Raw genomic sequence first — 26,397 nt, forward strand, 5'->3', positions numbered from 1 at the left:
TCATTTATGTTTAAAAACTCTTGACTACCAGAAATAACTTAATAGGCTTGATATATATATATATTTTAGTGTTGGGTATGCCAGTCATGATTTACAATAGTAAGTCACTATAAATTAGCATTGCACTTAATTTATCTTAAACTTAGCAATAAGATTTACTGCACCGAAATTCAGTTTCTTCCAAAAAGTCAAATGTTTCCCTTTCGTCCCCTTCTGTGGGACAAGATAGAAAATTTCCATGTGACAATACACATTTAATAGCATAAGAACTTCATGCTTATTTATTATAGTATAAATTAAAACTGACATTCTGTCAAAGATATTTAAATGTATTTCCTAAAAACAATTATTTCACTCTATACTGTTTATGTCTTCTTGGAGGTGGGCAAAACAAATATTGGACAGTTCAATTTTCCTCCACCATTCCTGTGAGCGTATTCTTCGATTAAGCAGGGTTTTGCTCCAATTCCTGATTAGCATAATATGTAAAGAATAAACAGCTTAGATTTATGCCTCCATATCCTCTTGTATTATTTAAAGAACATACATTTTTCTTTTAATTCTAGATTTTAAAACATTAAAGTAAGGGAAAGATTGTTTGCTGAATTTAGATTTATATCATCATTACGCATTCACTATAATAACTTACTGCATACTTACCTCAATGGGTTTGCCATTAAAAGAAATACATTTAAGTAAAATCATGAGTGTATAATAAATTGTTTTTCAGCCAAGAAAAAGAGAAGGGGGAAAATAAATACAGTTTGATTCATTTACTTTTTAGTACTCGACTCAACATTGTTATTGTAAACTAGACATTAGCCATAATTTAATAGTTGTCATCTCTGTATTTTTAGAACTTCGAAATTAGAATGTCAATTTTATCTGCCATTGTTATGGAGCTGTAGGATATCGAATGTTATTTCTTCAATGATAAAAAGAAATGAAATTTTTAATACCACATCTCATTCATATAACTTATTAACATAATTGAAAAACTATTTAATTCATTTCGTGTTATATCTGAAAATTAAAATTTGTAATACATTGACTAAAGATTCTTACAGGTCTTATTCCCATTTTCCTCCAGGAAAAAGATAATTGCTGTGTAAAATGCATAAATATTTTCACGAGACTTATAATAGTGGTATTAGAATTATTATAATGTTTATGTCATATAATGGATTTGTGAATTTCTTTTAAATAATTTTTATAATCACAAAATTTTATAAAATTAAGAAAGTAGTAAATTTTACAATTAAAATATGAATCCCACACTGCAGAAATACATACAAGAATGAAAATACTGTAATATTTGAAATGCATGATTTATTTTTTTAATAAATTAATAATTATATTTTGATTTTCTATGACAGCAGACTGATTTGCAACTGATTGCTTATACAAGTAACATATTTCACACAGTACATTAATATATTCTTCTGCGTTTTAATTATTTCCTTTTCTGCAGCTGTAATATCATCTCTCTTCCTTTTTTCTCTTCGGTCTCCTGCTTCGAATAGTTGAGCTTCTATCTGAGGGAAAATTTTAAAATATTCATTCAAATTCAAATATTCTTAATTTTTATATTTCATAATGTAAAACACTTTTTATAATTAATTAAACAATGAAACTTCTCTAAAAAGGAACAATTCATAATATTGATTTCTTTAACTTTTAATTTTTTTCCCTTTATAATTTTTAAGACTGTTTATAGATCAAGAGGATTTAATGATTATTATTTTAAATTCTTAAAATCTTGTTGTTAATAAAAGACATACTCTGTATATAATGTTCGCAATAAAGAATTGAAATAACTCTTTTGTATGAGAAATATTAATTTACATCTGTTATAATTAATTTATACCAGCAGTTCTCAGCCGGTGGTATGCAAAGAAACAAAATATTTTTAACTATGAAATTCAAAAATCTCATAAAGAAAAGAATAGTTAATAGAAATTTCCTTTGATCGAAATTGACTTGAAGATTTGGAAAATGACACACTTGTTAACTTTTGGCTGAACCGAAAAAAAGAATTTAAAGGCATTTCAAATAAAGCTATCAAATTTGTATTGTCTTTTGGCACAACCTGTTTGTGTGAAAAATGATTTTTTCCATGTTAAATTTGAAATATAAATACTCATCAAAATAAAAAGTGGATCCTAATTTACCATTAAATGAAATAAGAGCAGACATAAAGAAATTAAATATTAAAGTATTATAACTGAAATTTTGATAATCAAGTGAATAATTAATTTAATTAAATTTAATTTTGATAATTAAGTAATCATCAGTTTTTAATCTAATAGTTCTTTATGTGTACATATTTAATACAAAGAGTGTGCAAATGGCAATATATATTATATATATATATGTTTTTAATATTTCTATTGAGGAATTGAAAAATAATCATTGTAAAATTAGTGGTAGTCTTAATGTTTTTCAGTTTTTGCTTAGATGGTACACTACAGTCAAAAGGTTGAAACTGCTGATTTATACCATTAAAGTTTTTCTGTTGGGAGGAAAAGAAGAATGCAGAAAACATTAGATTTTATGCAATAGATACAAACTTGTCATTCCTAAATGCCATTGCAGATTTCCTCGTGATAAAGGTGTGGAATTTTCTAATGTAAAAAAGAAAAAAAGCATAAAATAAGCACAATTTACTCAACAATCTTGACTGAAATATACATGCTTTCAGAGATAGCATAAAGCAAGAAAAGTTTACTCAACAATCTTGATTGAAATATACATGCTTTCAGAAATAATATACAAAGCATACTGCATAATCAAAGTTATGAGTTTATATACTATGAGATACTATACATGTTTATAATATACCACGTTCCTGTACACCTAACACCTCGTCCACAATTTTCTATACAATTCATTAAAGATAGTTCCTGAAACTGACTTAAGAGAAACATGCATACTTCTAATTTATGCACAACAATTTGACAAACATTAATTTCAGGTAAAGAGCTACATGTATTATATCAAAGAAAGAATGAATAAGTGTAATTTGCCTTTATCCTACAAATACTTAAAAACATTTACATTAAAAAAATGAATTATACATAATGGTAGCAAATTTTTAATGAAAAACAAAACAAGAGTTGAAAACTTAATGTAGTTTTTGTCAATATTTTACTCTCTTAAAATTTATATAAATGTATAGAAACTTGAAATGCATACCGCATTTGGCTGGAAAACTTGTGGTATTGTACTGCACTCTAGGGAAAGGGAAAAAGTATACAATGAAGCAATCATAAGAATAATAGATATTTGCATATTATTGAAACCAGCTTAATAAAAGTTACCAAATTTTCAAAAATGTGCCAAACTCTGACAACGATTATGTATCAAAATTTTTCAGGTAACATGCTCATGATAATTTTTCATTCAAGCAATGTCACCATTTTCATATGTGTTTCTTATGTTGTATTTCAAGTTCCAATGGATTTTAGATACGAATAGTTGTTTTAGATTAATTTCAGATTTAAAATACTGCTTGTGGAGCTTACCATCAAAAGACGAAGCTGTGTTAAAAGTTCTGCAGGAATAGAACATTTCAGTACAAAACTTTCTAATGGAAACAACTATGAGATGAATTTGGTACATAGACAAGGCATGCAGTATAAAGTTTATGTAATTCTCTGATTTTTTTTTTTTTTTTTTTTTTTTTTTTTTTTAGTGAAAACAGATCACTTGGCACAAGTGCTCAAAATTTAGACAAAAAATTTGTGGAAAATATATTTTTTTTAAACTATCATATAATTTTTATTTAATAATTCAAATTAGTATTTTAAAATTTGTTAAATGTTTTTTCCTTTGATATGTTGATAACATTTTGCCAACTTGGATAAATATTGATAGTTTGGTTATGCTAAAAGCAAGCTGCAAAAACAACGTACTTCTCCTGATAAGTATTTTTCTCTTTTCATTTATAAAGACCACCAAACTGATCCAGGTGTTTGTGTTAATACGTTAAGTACCAAAAAATATTGAAGAATGCACAATGAAAGATGGCAACCAGTATGGTAAAAGATATAATTAATATATGCAATGAAAGAACAACTGAAATCTTATTAAAAGACGACTTTCATTATCAGCAGAGAAGCATGACACACTTACAGTAAAGAAATTAAGCTTTTGTTTCTGCACTTGTAGCTTTTAATAGCCAAAAATTGTTTTTTGAAATTTTATGAAATAAATAAATCTGAACATAACTGATATCAAATGAGAATGGGTCCAAACTTTCACTTAAGAAGCAGAAAGTGCACTGTAAATGCACAATATAATGAGCAGAACACAAAGCATAATTTATATGAGAAAATTAACCTTTACTCTGGATGTATATATTACATTAATATCACATTAGAATTATCAGGGTTTCATATAATTTTTCATTTATTGTATTACATTGAAATACCTTTAATTTCATTTTTATATTTTCCCAACGATGTACAATATAAATCTAAAAATTGCTCTTAACTGTTTCATCACATAATGAATGTCTAAGGGAAGGAATGCCTGCCTGGAAAATTAAGGAAAACTTAGTATTCATGTTATACATTGAAAAAATGAAGAAAACACTCATGCAGCCAGCTTTTTCACCTGGATTTAAAGAGAGACTGGGATAGCGGTGTTCAACAGGCTTATCTGCTTGTAGATAGATGGGCTTATTAATTACTATATAATTCAAGAACTAGTTAATTTTCATATGGTAAACATGCCTACTGTCACTGAAGAATCATGCATCTGCATTAAACAATAAAAATATAACACAAATTTGAATTTTAAATTAAACTTACTATTAGAAGAATTAAAATCAAATGCTGTAATTTGAAAATGGGAAAAAAATGTGGTTTATATTTGAAAAAGCAAGGATTTTTGTCTGAAAAGTAAAATATATTTTACACACACCTGTTGCTGTAGATTACTTTGGAGGGAATTTTCTATGGGATAAAATAAATAAAGTTGTACACATTAAAAGAAATATATTTCTTTCGTTTTCAGGACTGGAACAATTCGTTACACCACACTACAACGCAGTAAACACTTGACCATAAGCTCAGAGAAATCATGGGACCTGATGTTTTTTGTTTACATCGACACACAGTCTCATTGGATATCGATGTAGTTTATCGGACAAGCTCTCCTGGAACGAGAGCAAACCAGCTCCCCATTGCAATTTTGACGTCATCAGTTACCAGAGCGGTAAAGCGTTGCACTTGAATTCGACTTTAGCAGACGATAGCAGGAACGCCTCTTGCGAGCTAACATTTGCAATTTATCAGAGCGTTGCACTTGAATTCGCCCCTTAATATTGTTTACAAGCGCAAGCCAAAGTTCTGTTTATGTTACATCTCGCCCTTCAGCGCATGCTCAAGAATTACCATCCAGGCGAAACTAGTCGATTTGACCATGACGTCAAAAATTCGAAAAGTGGGGTAGGGTTTGGAAATACGCGGGCGCGCTTTGCAGAAAACCTCTCATAATTTTTTAACAGTCTGAGCCTTTTCGTTTGTATTTTTAACTCCCCTTTTTATATGGCATTTAAAAATTCATATCATATCGTACAAAATTAGTTTTATTCCTTTGCACTAAAGCTTTTTTTTTTTTTTTTTTTCTGTACGCTATGAGCACAAAGAATTAGCGGATGCGAAAGAAGACATCTATCTACGAGCCTTACTATCTACTAACAGGACTGTGGGGAAAACTACTTCAACTTGTTCTGAACGATTTGTTTTGCTTTGCGGAAGGTGCCTGTTAATTGTTTATTAACGGCATTAAACTGCAGTTTAGTGTAGTTTTATATCTAACTTTATGTAATTATGAAAAAAATCGAAAAATCTGCCGATGCACCGGTGAGACCGTATAAATTGTCTCACCAAGTACTTTGCATAACGCAAATAAACTTTCAAAGGCAGTCTCTGATTGGTTTCGTAGAACTGACAATAATACCTCTAGCCGAATTTAGACGAATTAGACTCAATGCTAAACAATTTCGAATCTATAAAGTTGCTATAAATGACATTCACGAATGTCAATTCTCATTCAATGATCCGTGTTTAAACATATGCCAAGGAGATAATAAACAAAAAAGTATTGATTATTTCAATTCTTGTCATCTATCTGCTGTAAATGCTGTAGACTCTGATAAAGGAAACGGCGAACTGTCTATCAAAGTACCATATGATATGATGCATTTAGTAACAGAGGGAAAATCATTTCGCTTGAGTATTGAGTTTGCTCTTGAAAAACCTCAAGGTGGAATCCATTTCGTAGTTCCTGATTGTGAGGGAACCATGGCTGAACGCTGTGCGCACATGTTCACGTATGGCTGTGACAATTCATCGCGACTTTGGTTTCCATGCATAGATTCATATTCGGAGTTATGCACGTGGAGAATGGAATTCACTGTTGATGCTTCTATGGTTGCTGTATCTTGTGGTGATCTGGTTGAAACTGTATATACCAGTGACATGCGAAAGAAAACATACCATTACAATTTATCAATACCAACTTGTGCACCAAATATAGGATTGGCAGTTGGACCTTTTGAAATATTTGTTGATCCACAAATGCATGAAGTAACTCACTTCTGTTTGCCAAGATTGTTGCCTTTATTGAAACATACCACAAATTTCTTACATGAGGCTTTTGAGTTCTATGAAGAGCTTTTGTCCAGTAGATATCCGTACAGTTGTTATAAACAGGTATTTGTTGATGAATCTTTCCAAGATGCCCGACCTTATGCCACAATGACGGTTCTGAACACAAATTTATTAAGTTCTCCACAAATAATCGATCAGACTTATATGTCTCGCAGAATCATGGCCCATGCTGTTGCTGAGCAATTTTTTGGGTGTTTTATAAGTATGTTTTCATGGTCAGATGTTTGGTTACCCAAAGGTATTTCTATGTATCTTAGTGGCCATTTCCTGAAAAAAGCTTTTGGTAATAATGAATACAGATTATGGATTCATGAAGATTTTCATGAAGTTCTTAAATATGAACAGAAGCATGGTGGGTTAGTTCTTGATTGTAGTGTCACACCAGCACCAGGTAGTGTTGCTGCTGTTGCACAAGGAAAGGATGGCACTTTTTATTTTCCCACTCAGCACCTGCACACTACATCACCAGAATATAACAAAATACTTAACAAGAAATCTCATTTAGTTATAAGGATGTTAGAAGATAGGATTGGTAGAGAGTTACTGCTACAAGTTTTCAATAAACTGCTATCACTGGCATCTAATGCAGCTCAACAAAAAGTTACAAGCAATGTTTGGTTTAATATGCTGTTATCAACTAGTAGTTTCCAGAAAGCTATATTCACTGTAACTGGAAAAGATATCAATACATTTCTAGATCAATGGGTACGGCAAGGTGGACATCCAAAGTTTTCTTCAAATTTTGTATTTAATCGTAAACGAAATACAGTAGAGTTAGAAATCAAACAACTAGATATACAAAGTCGTGGAATAAGACGATATGTAGGACCATTGACAATAACAATACAGGAGTTAGATGGCACTTTCAAGCATAATTTGCAAATTGAAGAAAATGCTACCAAGCATGACATTACTTGCCACTCAAAAAGCAGAAGAAATAAAAAGAAGAAAATTCCTTTATGTACAGGAGAGGAAGTAGATATGGATTTGAGTGCGATGGATGCAGATTCTCCTGTTCTGTGGATACGTATTGATCCAGAAATGTTATTATTAAGGCAAGTAGTTATCGAACAACCAGATTACCAATGGCAATATCAGTTACGCTATGAACGAGATGTTACAGCTCAAAAAGAAGCAATAGAAGCCTTGGAAAAATTTCCTACACCTGCTTCTAGGTTAGCTCTAACCCACACTATAGAAAATGAGCATTGTTTTTATAAAATTCGATGTATTGCTTGCTTTTGTCTGCAGAAAGTGGCTAATGCAATGGTAGCCACTTGGACTGGTCCTCCTGCCATGATGACGATATTCAGAAAACTATTTGGATCACATTCATGTTTGCACATCATACGATTAAATAATTTTAAAAATCTGCAGCATTATTTTTTACAAAAAAACATACCTGTAGCAATGGCTGGATTAAGAACTGTTCAATGTATCTGTCCTCCTGAAGTTTTAAAATTTTTACTAGATTTGTTTAAATATAATGATAATAGCAAGAACAAATTTTCAGATAACTACTACCGAGCCGCGCTTGTTGATGCCTTGGCTGAAACCGTAACTCCTGTTATATCCGTTGTAACCCAAGGCCACACGATAACTGCAGATTCTCTGTCCTCTGAAACCAAATCCATTCTTGAAGAGATTACTCGCTGCTTAAACATGGAAAAGCTTCTTTCCTGTTATAAATATACAGTTACTGTCAGTTGTTTGAAAGCTATACGTACATTGCAAAAAATGGGACACCTTCCAAATTATCCTTCTCTATTTCGAGAATATGCTGCTTATGGGATGTTTATTGATGTTCGTTTGGCTGCTTTAGAGGCCCTGGTTGATTTCACAAGTACGGATGGAAGAGAAGAAGATTTGAATTTTTTATTGGACATAGTGGAAAGTGATCCGGTTCCAGCTGTGAGATATCAGGTTTTGCGGCTGCTGACAGAAAAGCCACCATTTGCCAATTCAGATTCTTATTTGAATTCAGAAGAGCTCGTGGATAGGTTGTGGAAACTGATGACTTGTGGAACTGCTTATGATTCACTAATGAGGTGTGCTGTGATGGATCTCTATCATACATTGTATGGGCAAAAGAGACCATCTGTATTGCCTGCTACTGATGTAGGACCAGGGATCAATACAAAAGAAAAAAAGACTCACCAAAACGTAAATTCTGCATCTGATGATGGCATGCAATTAGATGATTCATTTCCACCAGAGAATGCCATTATTCTTGAAACAGTAAAAATTGAAAAATCCAACTCGTGTGATTTGACAGGAGAAAAAAGAAAAGCATCAAGTCCTTTGCATTTTGGAGAACATCCCCATTTTTATTCTTCAAATGGAAGACTGAAAGCAGATCTGATTATCAATGACAATCAAGATTCAAATAAAGTCCGTGTAAGAGAAACTGCACCCTTGCCAAGCACATCAGTTCCAGCTTCTGGAATTTCTGGAATGTCTCTAATGCGAACCACAAGTAGCAGTTTAGATTCAACATCTGCACCAGCACCAGCTCAGTTCTGCACATTTGAAGCATATTCTGATGATTCACAATCTAAATCTCTGCCAGGCATACAAAGTACTTTTGGCCAGCAACCAACTGGTTTTGATTCTAGTATGTTTAAAAAACCATCTCCTGATATTCCAGAACATAAACCTCCAACCTCTGCTTTAGAAATTTTAAGTCAGGTGGCTAGATTGCATAAGAAAAAGAAAAAGAAGAAGAATAAACATAAACATAAGCATAAGCATCGCCATGAGAAACATGAGAAACCAGAACGGTCAGAAAAAGATCGTATTTATAGCTCTGGTGGAAGCAGCATTCAGTCTCCAAATACATTTAGTGGTGGCAGCCCACAAGCTGAAATTTTGTAATTTATTACATTATACATTGCATTGAATAGATAAATGACTTGTCTTTTCTAAAATTAAAATTTTATATATTTGTTATCATTTAGATTAGGAACCAGCTTTTAATTACTTTAAAATACATGGTGTCTGTGAATTATTTACCAGATAATAAATCAAAATATAGAGATTAATAATACAGGACTAGCAATTTTGGTTAATCTTTGGATTATGGTAACTTGGCGATTTTTTGACGATCAACCCTGCTACAGCAACCTGCTAGTTTTTGTTGGATGCCATTTTGTTTTCACAAAGTAAAAGCATAGTTTTTTTTTTTTTTTTTTTTTTTTACTTACTTAACATTTCCAACATTTTTTCCAACAATCTGCTAGCCGAATTACGCTTATGCTAGAACTTTTATGGAACAAAAGTGTTTAATAATGATGAAGATTAGGTGCGAAATTGGGACAAAGTGCAGAATCACCCACTGCTTGCCATGTTTTTACGAATTGCACATACACGGTATCATCCATGTACACTTCGACCTATTTTCACTTAAAAAAACATCCCAGAACTGCACAAAAATGGCATTGCGCACACTCTTAACTATATCCATGTACACTGCTAAAGTCCTAGCTAGTAACCTTTATCTCCTTACCAAAATGTTGCCAAAATACCTGTTACCATATTCCAAAGATTAGTCGCAATTTTTTTCCCAAATGGTTAAAATTTTAGTTATATGTAAATACCTGCTATAAATGTGGCAGTAACTGGCAAAATCTCAAAAAATAAGCGAAACCTTAGGTACTTCATTAATTAAAGTTCTTGTCTTATTTAACAAAAAAGTACCAAAAACACTTTTTGGTAAAACTTGCATCAAATATATGGAGATTTTATAAAATATTAATGTCTTGCAAGTTTTCAAGATGCATGATAATCTCTGTATAATCTCTTTCCCCTTCCAAAAAAAGTCATTTTTTTTTCTGATTTTTTTAATACTAACAAAGCCAGCCTCTATCTTCCTGCTACCACAGATATTTATGTATATATATATAGAGAGAGAGAGAGAGAGAATAATAATCTATAAATGTCTATTAGAGCCCTCTCCTCCATGCAGGGCCGGATTAATACTTTTAAAGGCCCTAAGTACTTGAAAGATTTTGCTTCTTTTCCTGAATACCTAAGGACCTTTGGTGATGCCTCCTTTCCTTCATGCCCTAAAAGCACATGCTTATAATGCTTTAATTCATCCCTGCCTCTGTGGGCACCTACAGCAATCATTCGAAGAGGGGCATTAATGCAGAAGAGCTGTCAGTCTCAAAATGGCATTTTGTGTCGAATCACTAAAAGTGTTATATCACTTTTCAAGTTGTTGCCACCAAATATTATCACCCTATATTATATTTAAAGAAATTAAATAATGAAGAATCTGCATGAATGCAAGTATGTTTCTCCCATTATGAAAGAACAACAGTACCTACAGCTATCAAATTTTGAATAACATAGTCATTCACTTGTAATATGGGCACTTCAAAGTCTGAATTTCTTTTATTATTTTTATATTTTCTAAAACTTTAATGCTGCTTAATTTATTTCAGACATCCACACATCTGCTTATTTCTGATGATCAGTTGTTTCATATAATTTTTCTACCCATTTTATCATTGAAAGAAAGATGCACGATATTTTCCTTTCTTTTAGAAAATATTGTAATTTGTTTGTTTTCAACAATCAGCTATCAGCAGCCTTCATTTGTATTGGAGAATCAATTTCCTTTTATATAGGTAACTACAAAATGATCCGTGGTGATTGGCTGTTTCATATCGTATGACAAAGCTGAAAAAATTATTCTAAAAATTTTTTCTTCTGAAATGTTTTAAATGTGTGATACAACCTTAATGAATTTTTGATTAAAAAACTCAAATGATTTTAAAGTGAGCAGTGGCAACACTATACAGAATAAGATATTTTTATTGCCAGTATGTGACACTGTCTATCAGAAATTCTAAGGATATACTGTTTTTAAATATTTTTAGCACAAATATTCTCGAAATATGTATGCATGTGTAAATGAAAAAATGCCCTTTTAGGCATACTATGAGATCTGACGGCTTTCATTTTTTGAATCAATTTTTTATTTTCATATTATTTATTATTTCATTTTTTATTAAAAAATATAATTAACTGGAATCTGATTAGGTAACTAAGACTAAAAAACCACTGGATAGATAGTGCTTCTTTGAATTTGCTGTTCAAATATCAGCTAATTCATAAATATTTTTTCCTCCAGTTTTATGTTAGAATGTTATAAAATTAGTTGTACTTATTACATAGTTTGAAGCTATTCCAAACTAATGTTGTTATCATAAATATAGGACTACTATTAGATGACACAATGTGTCACAAATCATTTCACTTGACAACAGACATGAGAGTGACGAAAAAAGAATGTATGCAGTTTCTTAAAAGATGGAATTATTGGGGAATAACATTTTTCAAAATTCATTTCAAGCTTACTGATATGTTGTATTTTTAAAATTAGCAAACTATAAAATCTGTTTGACGTATTCAAAATCATTGTTTCCTGGAGCAATGGTTATATAATCATGTGATTTTTCAGCTTCAGTATGTTTTTTCTCGTTGATCACTGTAAATTGTTTTAGTAGTTATAACATTTAGCTTTTAATACAGTTTAAAATTAATTAAAATTGTTTTAATTTTTAAATGCTGATTAAAAAAATATTATTTTAATACTTGTTATAAGCATTTTCAAATAAATATTTATTTTAAGTATGCAGTCTGTAATGAAGTTTTCTAAAAATGTGTATCAATGATTTCTAATTTTTTTAGAAAACATACATATACAGTCAAAAGTCGTTAATCCGGACTCGTCGGGACTTCAGCGATTCCGGATTATAGATCATCAGTTTAAATCTGGTAAGATGGCATGCAGAAATTATAAAATTAAAAATATGAAATAAAGAACAATTATGATCTAAAGGGTATCAAAATTTACAAAAAAAAAAAAAGCTTAATATTTATTTGTTTACTTTAAACATTTCTTTCAATATAAGTTGTTTAGGTTGCTTTATATTTTATGTGATAATACTTTCTCTTTAATTCTATAAACAGACATCATTTCTTGTTCAGTTACAAAGTTCCGCTGTTCAAGTCCTATAATTACTGTGTCGAGAATACCGACTAATTTGTCAATCGAAATTTTTTCGTTTTCACTAACCTCTGTGTCACTTTCTTCACTATCGGAAGCGAATTATAATGACGAGGAATTTGATTTAAATCATATCAAAGACAGAATACATCGAGATGAAATACTACATTTAGTAAGGAATTATAAGCCAAATAAAATAAAAACATCTACCCTGAAGATAAGGATAGTGCTGACAGATTAACTTCCAATTCATTGCGTGCCATGGCGTTCCCCCAGCCCCAGAGCAGTGTGAAATTGATAAACAGATTTCGGAATGGTTAGATAAACAAAGGATATGCCTTTATCCATTTTTTGCAGCAATTCCACTTTTTGTTTAATGGACTTCGAAACATACTTTCGCTTTGTAGTTCCTTTACATATTAGTAAATATATATCAGAAATTCTATTTGACATAATCGAAAGTTCAAGCTCACTTTTATAAAATTGCTCTAACAGTCTGCAAAAAATAATAAGCCGGATACAATTCAAAGATTAAACAACAACACTATCTGCAACATTAACTGATTAGATAATTTTAGCTTAGCTTATTCCGTCCGTTATACATTAAACGCGCATTCGTAAACGTATTTTGCGCACACGCATATTTGCAGCCGTAAAGGTCTTGCGCGCACGTGTCAACACGACGCATGCGCAGAAAGTTTGTAGCTTTGAGGTCCGAATTAACGACTTTTGACTGTATTTACTGTACTTCCTTTTCAAAGTAGCCTGCATAAATTTGTAGGCATGTGTGAAATTTGCATGTTACAAATTGAATGATTAAATTTAGCAATTTAGGCAACCAAGCATGGTAGCTGTTTTAAAAGAATGCACTAAAACTTAATATAGTACAGTAACAGACAGAGATATAGAATTTTAAAATTCATGTACAGTATTTTTTCAAAAGTCAGCAGATTCACCATCTAAGTTTTGCTTAAGTTTTCCTCAAAATAATTTCTAGCAGAAGACTAGTTTTGCTTTTCAAAATCCAGACATTTTTAAAATTTATTCTGGATAAATGAAAAGCTAGAGAATTTTCTTTAATGTCAGAAGTACTTGCAAGCAGTGTTGTCATTTTGCAGAATTATAAGTATTCATTTGTATTATCATTATATTAGACCACAATGCAGGAGCTGAAACATTTTGTAAGTCTTCATTAGAGAAATATGTATTAGGAAAAACAACTTATGCATGAAAAGCTATAATATAAGGAGAAAATATGAAGTAATACTCTAGAATTTTCAACACCTTTCCATTTTTAAATAATTAATTAAATTAAATAATAAATTAACATCACCATAATTAATTAATTCTAAAATGATAATTGAAAATTATAGTTAAAATTAAACTAGTTATGCAATTTTGAAATTCATTTTTATTTTTATAATTATATTCTTGATGAAATTTCATCTCTTAACGAGCAAATATTCTATCTGTGTTTGTATGTTGTTCAGCAACAGTTTTTCAATTTTATTCCCAGTTTCATAAAACTAGTTTTTCTTGATCAACACCTTTCTGTTCAAAATTTTTCTTAGAATTTAGAGCATTTTTTATTAACTCGATTGATGTTAGGATGTCATCACTTTTTTTAATCACTTTCACTGTCAGTTTCAGCAGTCCTAATAATTTCATAGTTTTTACACATGTGTCTTCAATATGTTTTCAAGTTGACACATATTAAAAAAACGAATCTTCATAACTTCCCTCACTAATGCCTCAAACATTAGCTATAGCTAGCAGTTCCTCTAAGGCTTCTTCTGCATCAAAGCCATATTTTCGAAAACTTTTAACTGATTTTAATATATTAAACTGTATTACATATGGCCTCTAACACTGATACGTACTCTAGCAAAGATATCCTTCAAAGTGTGTTTTCACAAAATTCAATTCTGTTCATTTCAGTAATAACATTGAAACACTTTTACAATTAATACCCTGGTCTAAGGCTGAATGTTGGAAGTCATAGCAGGAAGCAACACTAATGTTTTTCAGGTATGTGCCCTTCACAGTAATCTATAGCAAAATATTTTTTTCAATTTTCAGCTAGCTTTCCCATTTCAAAGAAAATCAGTAAAAATTCTAATTTTCATTCACAAGTTCTTGTTCTTATCCTAAATCCTGAGTCCTTTCAAATATCAAGGTTTTCTGTATTTGTCAATAACCAGTACTGTTTTCTTAATTGTTGAGTCCACATGCAACATTAATAACACAATAACTCTTTCCTTCAGTTTCTTAAACCAGCTGCTGTTTCACTTTCAAATATTAATGTGCATTTTGATAATGTTCTGTAATTCAGCCCAGTATTGTCTGTATTATAAATTTTTTGTGACTTGTATTAATTTAGCCCAAGTAAAGCATCTTTTATGTAGTTATCAGTTACATGATGCAGAATATTCCTTCTTACCATGCAGCTTCTGATGAACAATGCTGGATTTTTCTTTCTCCAACTTGTAAGCCATCTGTGAGTTGACTCAAAATTCTCTCCTAGCATTTAGTAAACCATTGAAAAAAACTATAGCAGTGCAAACACTTTTTAGTTTTATACTTTGGAAACATTCTAAGAAAAGCAGTTTCAACATCTCATATTTTCTCTTTTTTTGGGGGGGGGGGCTTTCCTTGAGAGTTTTTCGTGTTTTTATTAGTTCTTCATTAATTATAATTCCTTGTTTAAATAAACTGCACAATGCTGTTTAGGAAACTATATACAGTACAAAGTCCGATATCCGGACGTTCATTATCCAAAATTATTTAAATTCCGGACTTCAAAACCAAAGAACGTCTGCTTACTGTTTATGTAATATGTATATATGTCACTTAGATGCTTATATAGTATAATTATTTTCAGCAGATTAAAAACAAATAATTATTATTTAGAAAAATGTTAATATCAGGCAGTACTTTTTAAAATGTAAATAGGAGAATTTAGTTTTTGCCAACACTAAATATTAGGATGCTTGTAAACTTTCTTTTACAACTTTAACACTAATAACTGGTTGTATGCTTCTGGATCGCACACAGAAGCTTTATTTGCAGAATTTGTATGCATTATTATGCTATTGTTACAGATTTGGTATTTAAATAGCTTATGTTAGTTCAATTGTAAATTAAATGGTTTTATTTCCCGCGTAGTGCAGCGCGTGATGAATATTAAAAGAAAGCTAAGCCGGAAAATTTAAAATACAAGAGCGCGTGCATTTAACATTTAAATAAATATCTCTTTTTGATTTCGAGAAAGTACTAGAAAATTCTCACGCACGATTTTAAAATCTTATAAAAGGAGGAAAACCTCTCGGTTCGTTGTAATTACTTAGTTTTTTGTTGTTTAGAAAACTGCTCTTGTTGATTGTAGCGAATTCAGGGATTAGCTTTCTCAGCTGTTTTGAATTAAGTACTTTTGAACGTTTGAGTAGTTAGAAGATAACTACTGTGAGATATTGTAAAACTGAAACAATATCTGAGGGAATTTAAGCATTTTATGATATTATAAATTTTTTTGTTCATTTTTCATCGGACTTGTGCATTCATTTCGTAACGAACCCATACGCAAGCGACAATTTTTGGTGGCAGCGGTGGGATTTGAATGCCAATTACTAGAGCGATGGAAGAACAATTGAGACAGCTCATTACTGCTTTTGCTGCATTCCAAGAAAAGATGGAAGCTGGCCAAGCATCATTCAAAGAGGAAATGAAAGATTCCATTAAGGAGAAGATAATATCTGGTCATGAAAAGATAGAAGCTTGTCAGGAAAAGATGGAAGAATCCGTTAGAAGAAAAATGAAAGCTGTTAAAGAGGAAATGAAGAAAGAAATTACTTGCGTAATAGAAAACAAGTTCGAGGCTATGGAAGGAAGAATAAATACAGTAGAAGACAAATTTGGAGAAATTCAAGAAAGAGTTTCTGCTGTAGAGGAACAAATTGAACAAAGAGTTTCTGTCGTCCACAACAAATTGAGGAAAGGATTTCTGCTGCTGTTGCCAAAGAAGTTGACACTTTAAAGAATAGCATAGCTATAGAAGGAAGCAATTCTGAGGGTTTTAAATTCTTACCGATGCCTGCTCGTCCATCTCTAAGCTATCCACATATGATGGGAAGATATCCTGATAAGTGCATAAGACCCAATTTTCTATCGTTGCGGATACGAATGGATGGGATTCCTAAACTAAGGCTTGTCATCTCACCGCTTCTCTGAGAGCAGACGCAGCGGATATCCTGCAGACGCTTCCCGGATATCAGAGACTAGATTTTGAAGCTCTATCCGGCACTTTGGAGGTGTGCTTTGGGGAAAAGTGTCTGAAAGACTACAGCAGGCTTCAACTAAAATCCCGTCAACAGAAGCCCATCGAAACACTTCAGGAGCTCGCCACGGATGTTGAAAGGCTGTCACATCACGCCTTTTCGGAGTGCCTGACAGAAACCAGGTAAATCCCGTCCCTGCAGTACTTCATAGATGGCATCCGCGATTCTGAAATACAGAAAGCTCTTCGAATGGCAGATGTGAGGCACATACGCCATGAAGTTCGAGGCAGCCCAGCAAGCAACTAGTATAGATCGCTACCCAGTCAGAGCCTTGCGAGTCCACAAGCCAGTGGATCAACTGATGGCTCACTTAGATGATTTAGCCAGAGCGTTGATACGGAGTAGGAGTGAGAACAAAGTGGCTCTAAAGTGTTGGAAATGTGGTATTGAAAGGCACATACGACGGCATTGCAGAACACCCCAGGGCATGGATAATAAAATGAATGATTTGACAAGACCAGTGAATGCCTTGAAACGAAATATTGGTGAGAAGAAACCAACCATAAAGTGCTGGAACTGCGGTGTTGAAGGCCACATACGAAGGAACTTTAGAGCACGGAAAATAAGAGAGGCGGGTTAAACAGACAATTAAATGCCATGGGATGGAAAAGGATTGACAAGAAACTAAAGTGCTGGAACTGTGGAGCTGAAGGCCACGTACGAAAGAATTGCAGAACACCTCAGGGTACGAAAATTGAGACTATTTCCCAGCAACAACGCATGAAACAAATTAGTGACCATATCGAGGAACTGAGGTTGCCAGAGAATGAAAAACACCCTTTTAGAGCGCTCAGATTTCTGCAGCGAGTGGTAACAGTAATGGACTATCCATCAATGGGCATATCGACGGAGTTCCTTGCAATATGATCATTGACACAGGAGCTAATATTACGATCATTTGGAAAGATTTAGCTCAACAATTTAAAGATAAACTGATTTGGACGCCATCCTGTGTTACCCTCCAGACTGTGTCTGGTGAAGAAATCTCCATAGCTGGGAAGTTAAACGTGAGCATCACGTTTGGAAGTTCCATCTACCATCACACTGTTTATGTGGCGGTTGGCGACGGAGAAGGTGAAGACCACATACGACACGAGAGCTACTGGACATAAATTCAAGGAAGGAGACAAGCTGTGGTTGTGGAACCCGATTCAACAAAAAGGACTCAGTCCTAAATTACAGTCACCTTCGGATGGTCCATATACAGTGCTGAACAGACTGAATGACGTCGTGGTTCGGATCCGTAAGTCTTCGAACTCTAAACCTAAAGTCGTTCATTACGACAGGTTAGCTCATTACTATGGCCATAGCACATAGTGTAAATAGTATTAGACCATGGTCCTCTTTTGTTTCCAAATGAGTATTTGATTTGATTTGTATTTAGTATTTGATTTGTTTTATTTATTGCATTTATTCTTCATGTTGTTTATTATTGTAATGTAATGCTTATTATTGCATTTATGCCACAGTTGTAAGTTTGGCTTCCTGTCCAGGGATTGTACTGTCCGGGACGTGCAGGTCTTGGGAAGGGGCAGTGTTAAGGATTTCGTATTTAAATAGCTTATGTTAGTTGAATAGTAAATTAAATGGTTTTATTTCTTGCGCAGTGCAGCGCGTGACGAATATTAAAAGTAAGCTAAGTCGGAAAATTGAAAATACAAGAGCACGTGCATTTAACATTTAAATAAATATCTCTTTTTGATTTTGAGAAAGTACTAGAAAATTCTCCCGCGCGATTTTAAAATCTTATAAAAGGAGGAAAACCTCTCAGTTCGTTGTAGTTACTTAGTTTGTTGTTGTTTAGAAAAACTGCTCTTGTTGACTGAAGTGAATTCGCGGATTAGCTTTCTGTAGCTGTTTTGAATTAAGTTCTTTTGAACGTTTGAGTAGTTAGAAGATAACTACTGTGAAATATTGTAAAACTGAAAGAATATCTGAGGGAATTTAAGCATTTTGTGATAATAATAAATTTTTTTTTGTTCATTTTTAATCGGACCTGTGCATTCGTTTTGTAACGAACCCGTGCGCACGCAACACTATTATTGAATTTTATCATTCCATATATGTAAATCTATATGGATGCTCTTTGTTTCAACAAGTGAGTGAAAAAGACTTATAACAACAACCATTTAAAAGAAAGAGTATAATAACATCCCATTATATACTATTTTTATAGGGTTGTGAGAATAAGAATGTTTAATTTCCTCAATATTTAAGGAACTTATTGATAAAATTTTAAATTCAATTCGATTTTGTTGTCAGTGGATAATTAAATAATCAAACATAAGTTTCTTAGTATTTATCGCTTTTTCGGTCTTTTTACTTTTTACTGCGTCTTTGGCAGTAGTGAAATATAATTCCATTATGTGGTTTTTAATAAATCTTTCATTATAAATGGTAATTTTCGTCTTGAAAGAAGTTAATTTTAGCTTTTTATCATTTGGTTGTTGCCAAATAACATAATTCATAAAAGAAAATATCAGTACTTCAGTAGAAAAAAGTAACTAAAAATGTCATAAGTAAAATTATAGGATCCATGTTCATTTTTACAATATACCATTATTCATAATAATGTCATGCACCATTATTCATAATAATACCATATACTATTATTCATAATAATGTCATTGCACAGCTACTCATAAGGCCAAGTAAAAAGTTTACTATATTTACAATTGGACATCTCATTAAGTACCCACCAGTCTTTTCTACTTGGGAGCTAATAAATTGTATTGAAATGCTAGAAATGTGTACTGTTTTAAAAATTCAGTACATTTTTGTACTACACGTTTATATTGAGTTCCTTGAGGTTTTTATAAACATCTTTCAGAAACATAACATTGGGAAAATAATATATATTTTTTTCTTAAATATGGATAGTTTGTTGGTGCATATTTGTATATTCTATATCATTTCACACAGTCCACTAGCTTAACTTTATTGCATTAGTCTACACTACAAGGAAAACTGCCAATCTGAAGAGGATTTTCCTATAAACAAAAAGAGAGATCATTCAGCTTTTGTTTCATCAGCAGTTGAAAAAATATTATTTTTATTCTAAAAAAGTATCCACATTTAGGGTCAATTATGCAAAATGTTTTGACAATTTACAGAAACCTGCACCAGTGACATAGTCTAAACAGTCAAATCTAGTGTCATATTTCAGGCTTTCATATAAACCAAGATAAGTAAACAATGATTTTTGATAATAGGGCAGATCAATGGAAATAGTAGACACAGATCTGACAAATACAACTACTCTTTTCTACATTATAGCCTCTTGCATTCCACACTATCTTAATACATGCTAATGCACTTGCAATCTTCCTAGATTTGGAAGGTTAAACTATACGAGATATATTATTTCTATTTATTTGGCATGTGCATTTACATTATTTTGCTTTTAATATTTTAGGTTTTTATGCACTATATGATATTTTTATCTCCTCTGGGTTGGAAATATTTGTCCCATTGGTAATTGCTTCTTCACTTTATACCATTTTTAGCTTACAAAAGGTTTCATAAAACTGTTCTGCTTCGCAAAGCAGAGAAAATTTTACCACAGTAGAAAATTTTGAAATTACATTTAGTTCTTGATAGCAACATTAACATTTACACCATTAGTAAAGGTAATAAAAATATTTCTAGTGTCCTATAGTATATTCTTCTGGAATAAAATTTTGCTTTTTTCATCAAATTCCGAAATTTACTTTCTGTTAAGATGAAATAAAAGAATACACCTGTGAAGAATTATAAACAAATTGAAAGGATAAGAGCAATTAACAATATAATGAAATTTAAATTAACCAATAAAAAACACAAATATTCTAACATACGAAAGTAATTCTGAATACATAAACTAATTCCTAATACTCCATTTTCCAGATTTGCATTGCTCTTTGCTCTGATTTGGTATTCAGTATATCCTAAACAGAGGGTACAGCTATGTAATTTGAATGAAAGCTTAGCATGTCAATGAATAATCTTATTTATCAAATACAGGCCATCATATGGTTATAAATGACTGATAGTCTGCACTAGCATCTGTCCAAATTGCATGAGATTTTTATGTTTTGCTTATTGTGTCACTAGTGTCTTATTGGTTTTCTATTGTGAATAGTATCTGTTGCATGGCAACTCGGAATAATTCCATATATTCTTTTAGGGATGACAGTTTTTAACAGCAATTACATCTTATATATGTAATTTTATGTTGTATAGGTAAAAATTATGTTTAAGATATACACTTATGTGTTTATTTCTAAAATACAACTTGATCTCTATACCGCATGTTTAAAAAATTACCATTTGGAAAAATCAATACGACATGATTCTTTTTTTAAATTTCAAATACAGACCACAGATGCCTCTAAATTATCAGCAACTTGAGTGTTCATCAGTAGCAACAAATATTGCTGTCTTTTTACAATGACTAAAATACCAAATACATAAGCTTTGGATACCATCAAGTTTCATTGTTAGAAGCAAGGGGCAAATTATCATTTGGCTGAAAAATGACTAAAAGACTTTTTATCTGGGCTTCTAAAAGAATACAAATCACACAAAATTTATAACACAGATGAAACTGGTGTGTTTTACAGAGCATGACTGGAGCACACATTTATGTTTAAAGGTGAAACTAGTTTCAAGAAATTAAAGGAACAGGTTATTGTGTTATTAAAAAGGCAACAGGGATGGAGCGATTAAAATGATGCCAGTGGTTATGGAAGAGTAGAAAACCTCAGTGTTTTAAAAAAAGTCAAGAATTTACCTTTGACTTAACCCTCTAATGCCCACCACAAGAAATTTCCAAACAAAAAATTATTTAAGACACAATAACACGCCGAATAAATACTAATTCAGAAGTCAAACAACAAAAATCAGCATTATACCTACAAAATTTTCACAGGACTAGTTTCGATGGTTTTACCGAACCATCATCTTCAGCTGCAAAACCGCAAATGAACAAGATAGGAAATAATGATTAGATAAATCTAATATCTAATATATCTTATCTAATATATCTTATAAATCTAATATATCTTATCTAATCATTACTTCCTATCTTGTTCATTTGCGGTTTTGCAGCTGAAGATGATGGTTCGATAAAACCATCGAAACTAGTCCTGTGAAAATTTTGTAGGTATAACGCTGATTTTTGTTGTTTGACTTCTGAATTAGTAAAAAATTATTTGTTAGTTAAAAGAGTGTTATTTTAGTTTAAATAAAACAAACATGGTGAAAAATTGTGAAAAAAAAATTATTTTTTAATGGTAGCAAATATGCTACCATGGGCAGACTAGGGTAGACTAGGTGGGCAGATAAAGTGGTTTTCAAAATTTTCAAACACATTTTTTTAAGATTTTGTTTAGTTTATGTACAGTTATTTACGAATGATAAGCTCTAAAACAGTTTCTGTCCTTGTTATAACAAAGAAATTTTCCCATTTGTCACATTTAACTTAAGTAAATATTCCTCTAGGGCATATGTGGCATCTTTGCCGTATGGAATTATTACACTGGCTACTAATGCACACCATCAATTCTTTGATCCTAAAAGTAATAAATAATTGAAAAACAAATATTTAAGGTTACAATATTTATATTTACAGCTATGATATCTGCATTCTTTACAGATGCTACAAAATAATCAATGGATCGCCTGCATTCTTTTTTCACTTCTTTCTGGTTCTTTAATTTACATTTCATTAGCCTATTTTCTCTCGAAGTTTTAACAAATCCTATATTTTTCTTGGATAATTAATATACTAATGGGATTCCAGAGAAAACGTTATCCGCAAAGATAGTAGTTTTTGTTGGGTTACTTAGAGTGCTGCATAACTGCATCACAACACCTGCTCCTAGACCTAATGCGTAGGTAGTTTGATCTCAAGAGGAACCTTAAGATTTTCTAGTGTAAACATCAAAATCGTAACAAATGCCTGATTGTCCACACCGGACCCACATTTTTAAACCCCGTTTGCTATGAGGTTTTTTAGGCATATATTGTCCCACAAAATGGAATCATTATTTCATCAACAGACAGCTTGGTCTCACATGGAATGGATAGCATGTTTTCTCAAAGTCTAGACAACCACGGTCGCACTCTACAGCATTTGTCACTTCTATCATCATCATCAATTTGAGAATTATCCACAATATGCAAAAATCTTAAGATTTTTTTCAAATCTGTTTCTAGACATTACTTCTGCAATTGGTTCATACTTTATTCCCTCTTCTGAATATCCTCTAATATGAGGTATACGGTCCATTCGTATTACTTGCTCTATTTCCTTTGCCATCACCATAAGAGAAGTTCCTGTTTGTTGAACTCTATACAGATTTGTTTGTTCAACTACTAATTTTATAATATCTGTTGATATAACAATCTGAAAATATGCAAGAGCAGATGGAAGAGGTTCTTTAGAATCAGGAAATTTATCATCATTTGATGAAGGCATAAGATTAGGCTCTTTTGTCCTCCAGAGAATTTTAAATTTTTATAGCTCTTACATAGATAGACACTTTATTCAAAATTTGATGCATTTTGGTCATTTTCTACATCTTCATTATGATCTTGTTTTTCATCATCTGAGCTTCCTTCATGGAAGATATTAGATGCTTATGTAGGCATATATTCATCATCAGAGTCGTCATCAGATACATCGGATAAATCACTTTCCAAATCATTCATATATGCTATGGCATCTTCTAGTTTTTTAAACACATTTCTTCCTCTTACTCTGTAGAAAAAGGGGCCTGAAGTGCATGGCTGAAAAAAAATTCAAAATTTTATTCAAAATTCCAAAAATTTTAATAATATTTTTTTTTAATTTCATTCAATAAATAGAGTATAAATATATTAAAAAGAACTTGAGATTTAATAGAGGATTAAACTTATTTTTCAACTTAGTTTTTCAACTTAGTTTAGTTTAGATTTAACTTATTTTTCAACTTAAATCTCAAAATGAATTTTCCTAGAGACTTTTTTACAGGAAAAATATATCTTAAAACATTTTTTTAATTGAAAAATATCAAAATTTAAACTAATAAAATTTAAATCAATAAATTGTATTTAAGGATATATTTATTATCTCTAAAATTACAAAGATGAACTAATTTCAATGTAAAATGTATTTTCTTCAGAGAACTGCTAGGCTTAGATATACGAATGCCCATGATAGCAGATTTGCTACCATGATTTTAAAAATACATTTTAGCCATTAAAAACAATGATTTGTAAAAGTTATTTTATACTGTGTCATACACTCACTCTTTTACTTTATATAAATAGTAATTATTAACTGCTTTACTAATAAAATGTTTGTAAAATAAACAAACAACTTACATCTGAAAAGGTGCTTGCATTGTTTGCTGTATCCATGCTTCTTCTATTTTTTTTCCCTTTAAGCTGGTGCCGCTATCTATGCCTAAAATTTGCTAATAATACATGAGAAAGGTTCAATCTATAAATTTATGACATGAAAATTACATTTCATCATGTTCCTTGTATAATAACATGGCATTTAATATATGGTAGCAAATATGCTACCATGGCCATTAGAGGGTTAACATTATAACAAGAGCTCGTGGATGATAAGCAGTATTTTTATTGATTTCCTTTTAAAATGAAATATAGAACTGAAAAATGAAAAAATAATTTTAGGCTTAAACAACTGTGCTGTACACACCCCTCTGATATTGTCCTGAACATTTAATTAAGATTCGTTTTTAGAATATATTGCAACTGATCATAATATTGAGAGAGCATGTGAAAACACCGACTATGAAATTATAGCAAGTGTTTAAACAGCTGCAGAAACTTACAGTGAAAGAGATACAGAAGAAAGCAACCACATGCCAACCACAGCTGAACTGAGAAAAGCATTGCAAATTCTAAGAACTCTTGAATTGAACGGTGCAGACCAGAAAAGCTACAGCAGTTTTATAAACTTAAAAATATAATTGAAAGACTTTTGACGAACAATTTAAAACAAATATCGATAGAGAAATTCTTTGTAAAAGTTTAAAACTTCAACAGGCATGTAATTCTAAAATGTTTTTATTAAAAAATAAATAAATAATAAATAAATTTCCAATACTTGTGAGCAGTTTAACATTTATTTTAAATTAATAACTTAGGTATTAAATATTAGATTAATTGTTAGTTACTCTCATACTCACTAAGTTTTAAGCTGATACCATAATTTGCAATATTGAAATTAAGATTTATTAAACTCATATAAGTTTGGAACAGAAGAGATTTTAACAAGTGCTGGGTACTGTAATGGCAAATACCAAAAAACCAAATATATAGATATTTTAAGAATTCATATTTCTTCTATAAATGAAGCAATTGATAAGGATTATTATACATTCACTGTGAGTGGAAAAAGTTTGATTTATACTCTATATGTAACTAATGCTAATTTAAAACAAATTAATTTATTTCTCCCTTTTGAATAAAAATTTAATGAAAGCCTTATACATCTATTTAAAGATTTCTCTTAACTGCTCAATAGAAAATAAAGCCAGCTAAATCACACTCTTAATAAGCTTTTAATTAATCTAAAAAATTATGCACCATAGAGATTTAACTATGATACCATCTAAATATCCCAAAATCTCACTTAAACTGCCACGTAATATGATTCTAATAATTAGCTGTACTTGTTACATTTTGTCAAGTAAAAACACACAGCAATAAATTGCACAGTGTCCTTCTATGAAAGAGCCCATAAAATCTCTAGTTATATATTAAAATAGTAAATAATATTGCAAACTTTCTGCATAATTATGTAAATCATTGATCATTTCTGGAAAAAATGTTTAGAATTTCTATCTCAAATGGAGAAAGAACTCAAAAAAAAAAAAAAAAAGGATGGATGAAAAAAGTCCATTCTGCTTTGGTGATTACACTGCTAAACAGTTGACCTTCAGGGCCTGCTCACATAATCCCTTTAAGACTCTAGTCCCTTGTTTTAGAAGAGGTAATTCATCCAATGATTCTTTATAAACCTGATTCTTCTTAAGAAAAACAAGGAAATAGGATGTTGGTGCACTTTTTTGATCCTAGCTCTCAGACTGATTAATCATCTGTTACCCTCCATACATACACACACACACACACAAAAAAAAAAAAAAAAAAAAAAAAAAAGCATTTCTTTAGATATAGTAAACTGCATGCATATAAAAGTCTGTAAGTGTCTTTTGTAAAAACTGATTTTTCATCATAGGCTACAACGCTTTACATATTTCATCATCATCTACTTGAGATGAATTTCACTAAACACACATCAACTAAAAAAAAAAAAAACCATTCACGAGATTGTGATGTAAGTTGATGATCTGCAACTTATATGATCATC

The 26,397-nt window shown here is 31.4% G+C and overlaps 1 protein-coding gene and 2 long non-coding RNA genes across 3 annotated transcripts; 1 reads left to right on the forward strand and 2 right to left on the reverse strand.

Annotated features, from left to right (window-relative positions):
• Positions 1–1,309: 1,309 nt before the first annotated feature.
• Positions 1,310–5,341, reverse strand: LOC146997384 (uncharacterized). Its single transcript, XR_015041384.1, has 4 exons — positions 4,927–5,341; positions 3,196–3,233; positions 2,571–2,624; positions 1,310–1,535 (listed from the first exon to the last, which is right to left on the reverse strand). It is a non-coding gene; the product is annotated as an uncharacterized LOC146997384 (long non-coding RNA).
• Positions 5,342–5,722: 381 nt separating this feature from the next.
• Taf2 (TATA-box binding protein associated factor 2) lies at positions 5,723–9,667 on the forward strand. The gene has a single exon (XM_035363722.2). The coding sequence runs from the start codon at positions 5,838–5,840 to the stop codon at positions 9,552–9,554; it is 3,717 nt and encodes a 1,238-aa protein (XP_035219613.1). The 5' UTR covers positions 5,723–5,837; the 3' UTR covers positions 9,555–9,667.
• Positions 9,668–22,613: 12,946 nt separating this feature from the next.
• LOC118193578 (uncharacterized) lies at positions 22,614–26,338 on the reverse strand. Its single transcript, XR_004758958.2, has 2 exons — positions 24,378–26,338; positions 22,614–23,801 (listed from the first exon to the last, which is right to left on the reverse strand). It is a non-coding gene; the product is annotated as an uncharacterized LOC118193578 (long non-coding RNA).
• Between the last annotated feature and the right edge of the window lie 59 nt (positions 26,339–26,397).

Source organism: Stegodyphus dumicola, chromosome 5, assembly GCF_044657685.1.
Source record: "Stegodyphus dumicola isolate Sdum_Otavi_A_Nest chromosome 5, ASM4465768v1".
In the NCBI taxonomy this organism is placed as follows: domain Eukaryota; kingdom Metazoa; phylum Arthropoda; class Arachnida; order Araneae; family Eresidae; genus Stegodyphus; species Stegodyphus dumicola.

What these genes read in the sequence shown, in the direction of transcription:
- Taf2 (XM_035363722.2), top strand. Translation starts at nt 5,838, where the DNA reads ATGAAAAAAATCGAAAAATCTGCCGATGCACCGGTGAGACCGTATAAA.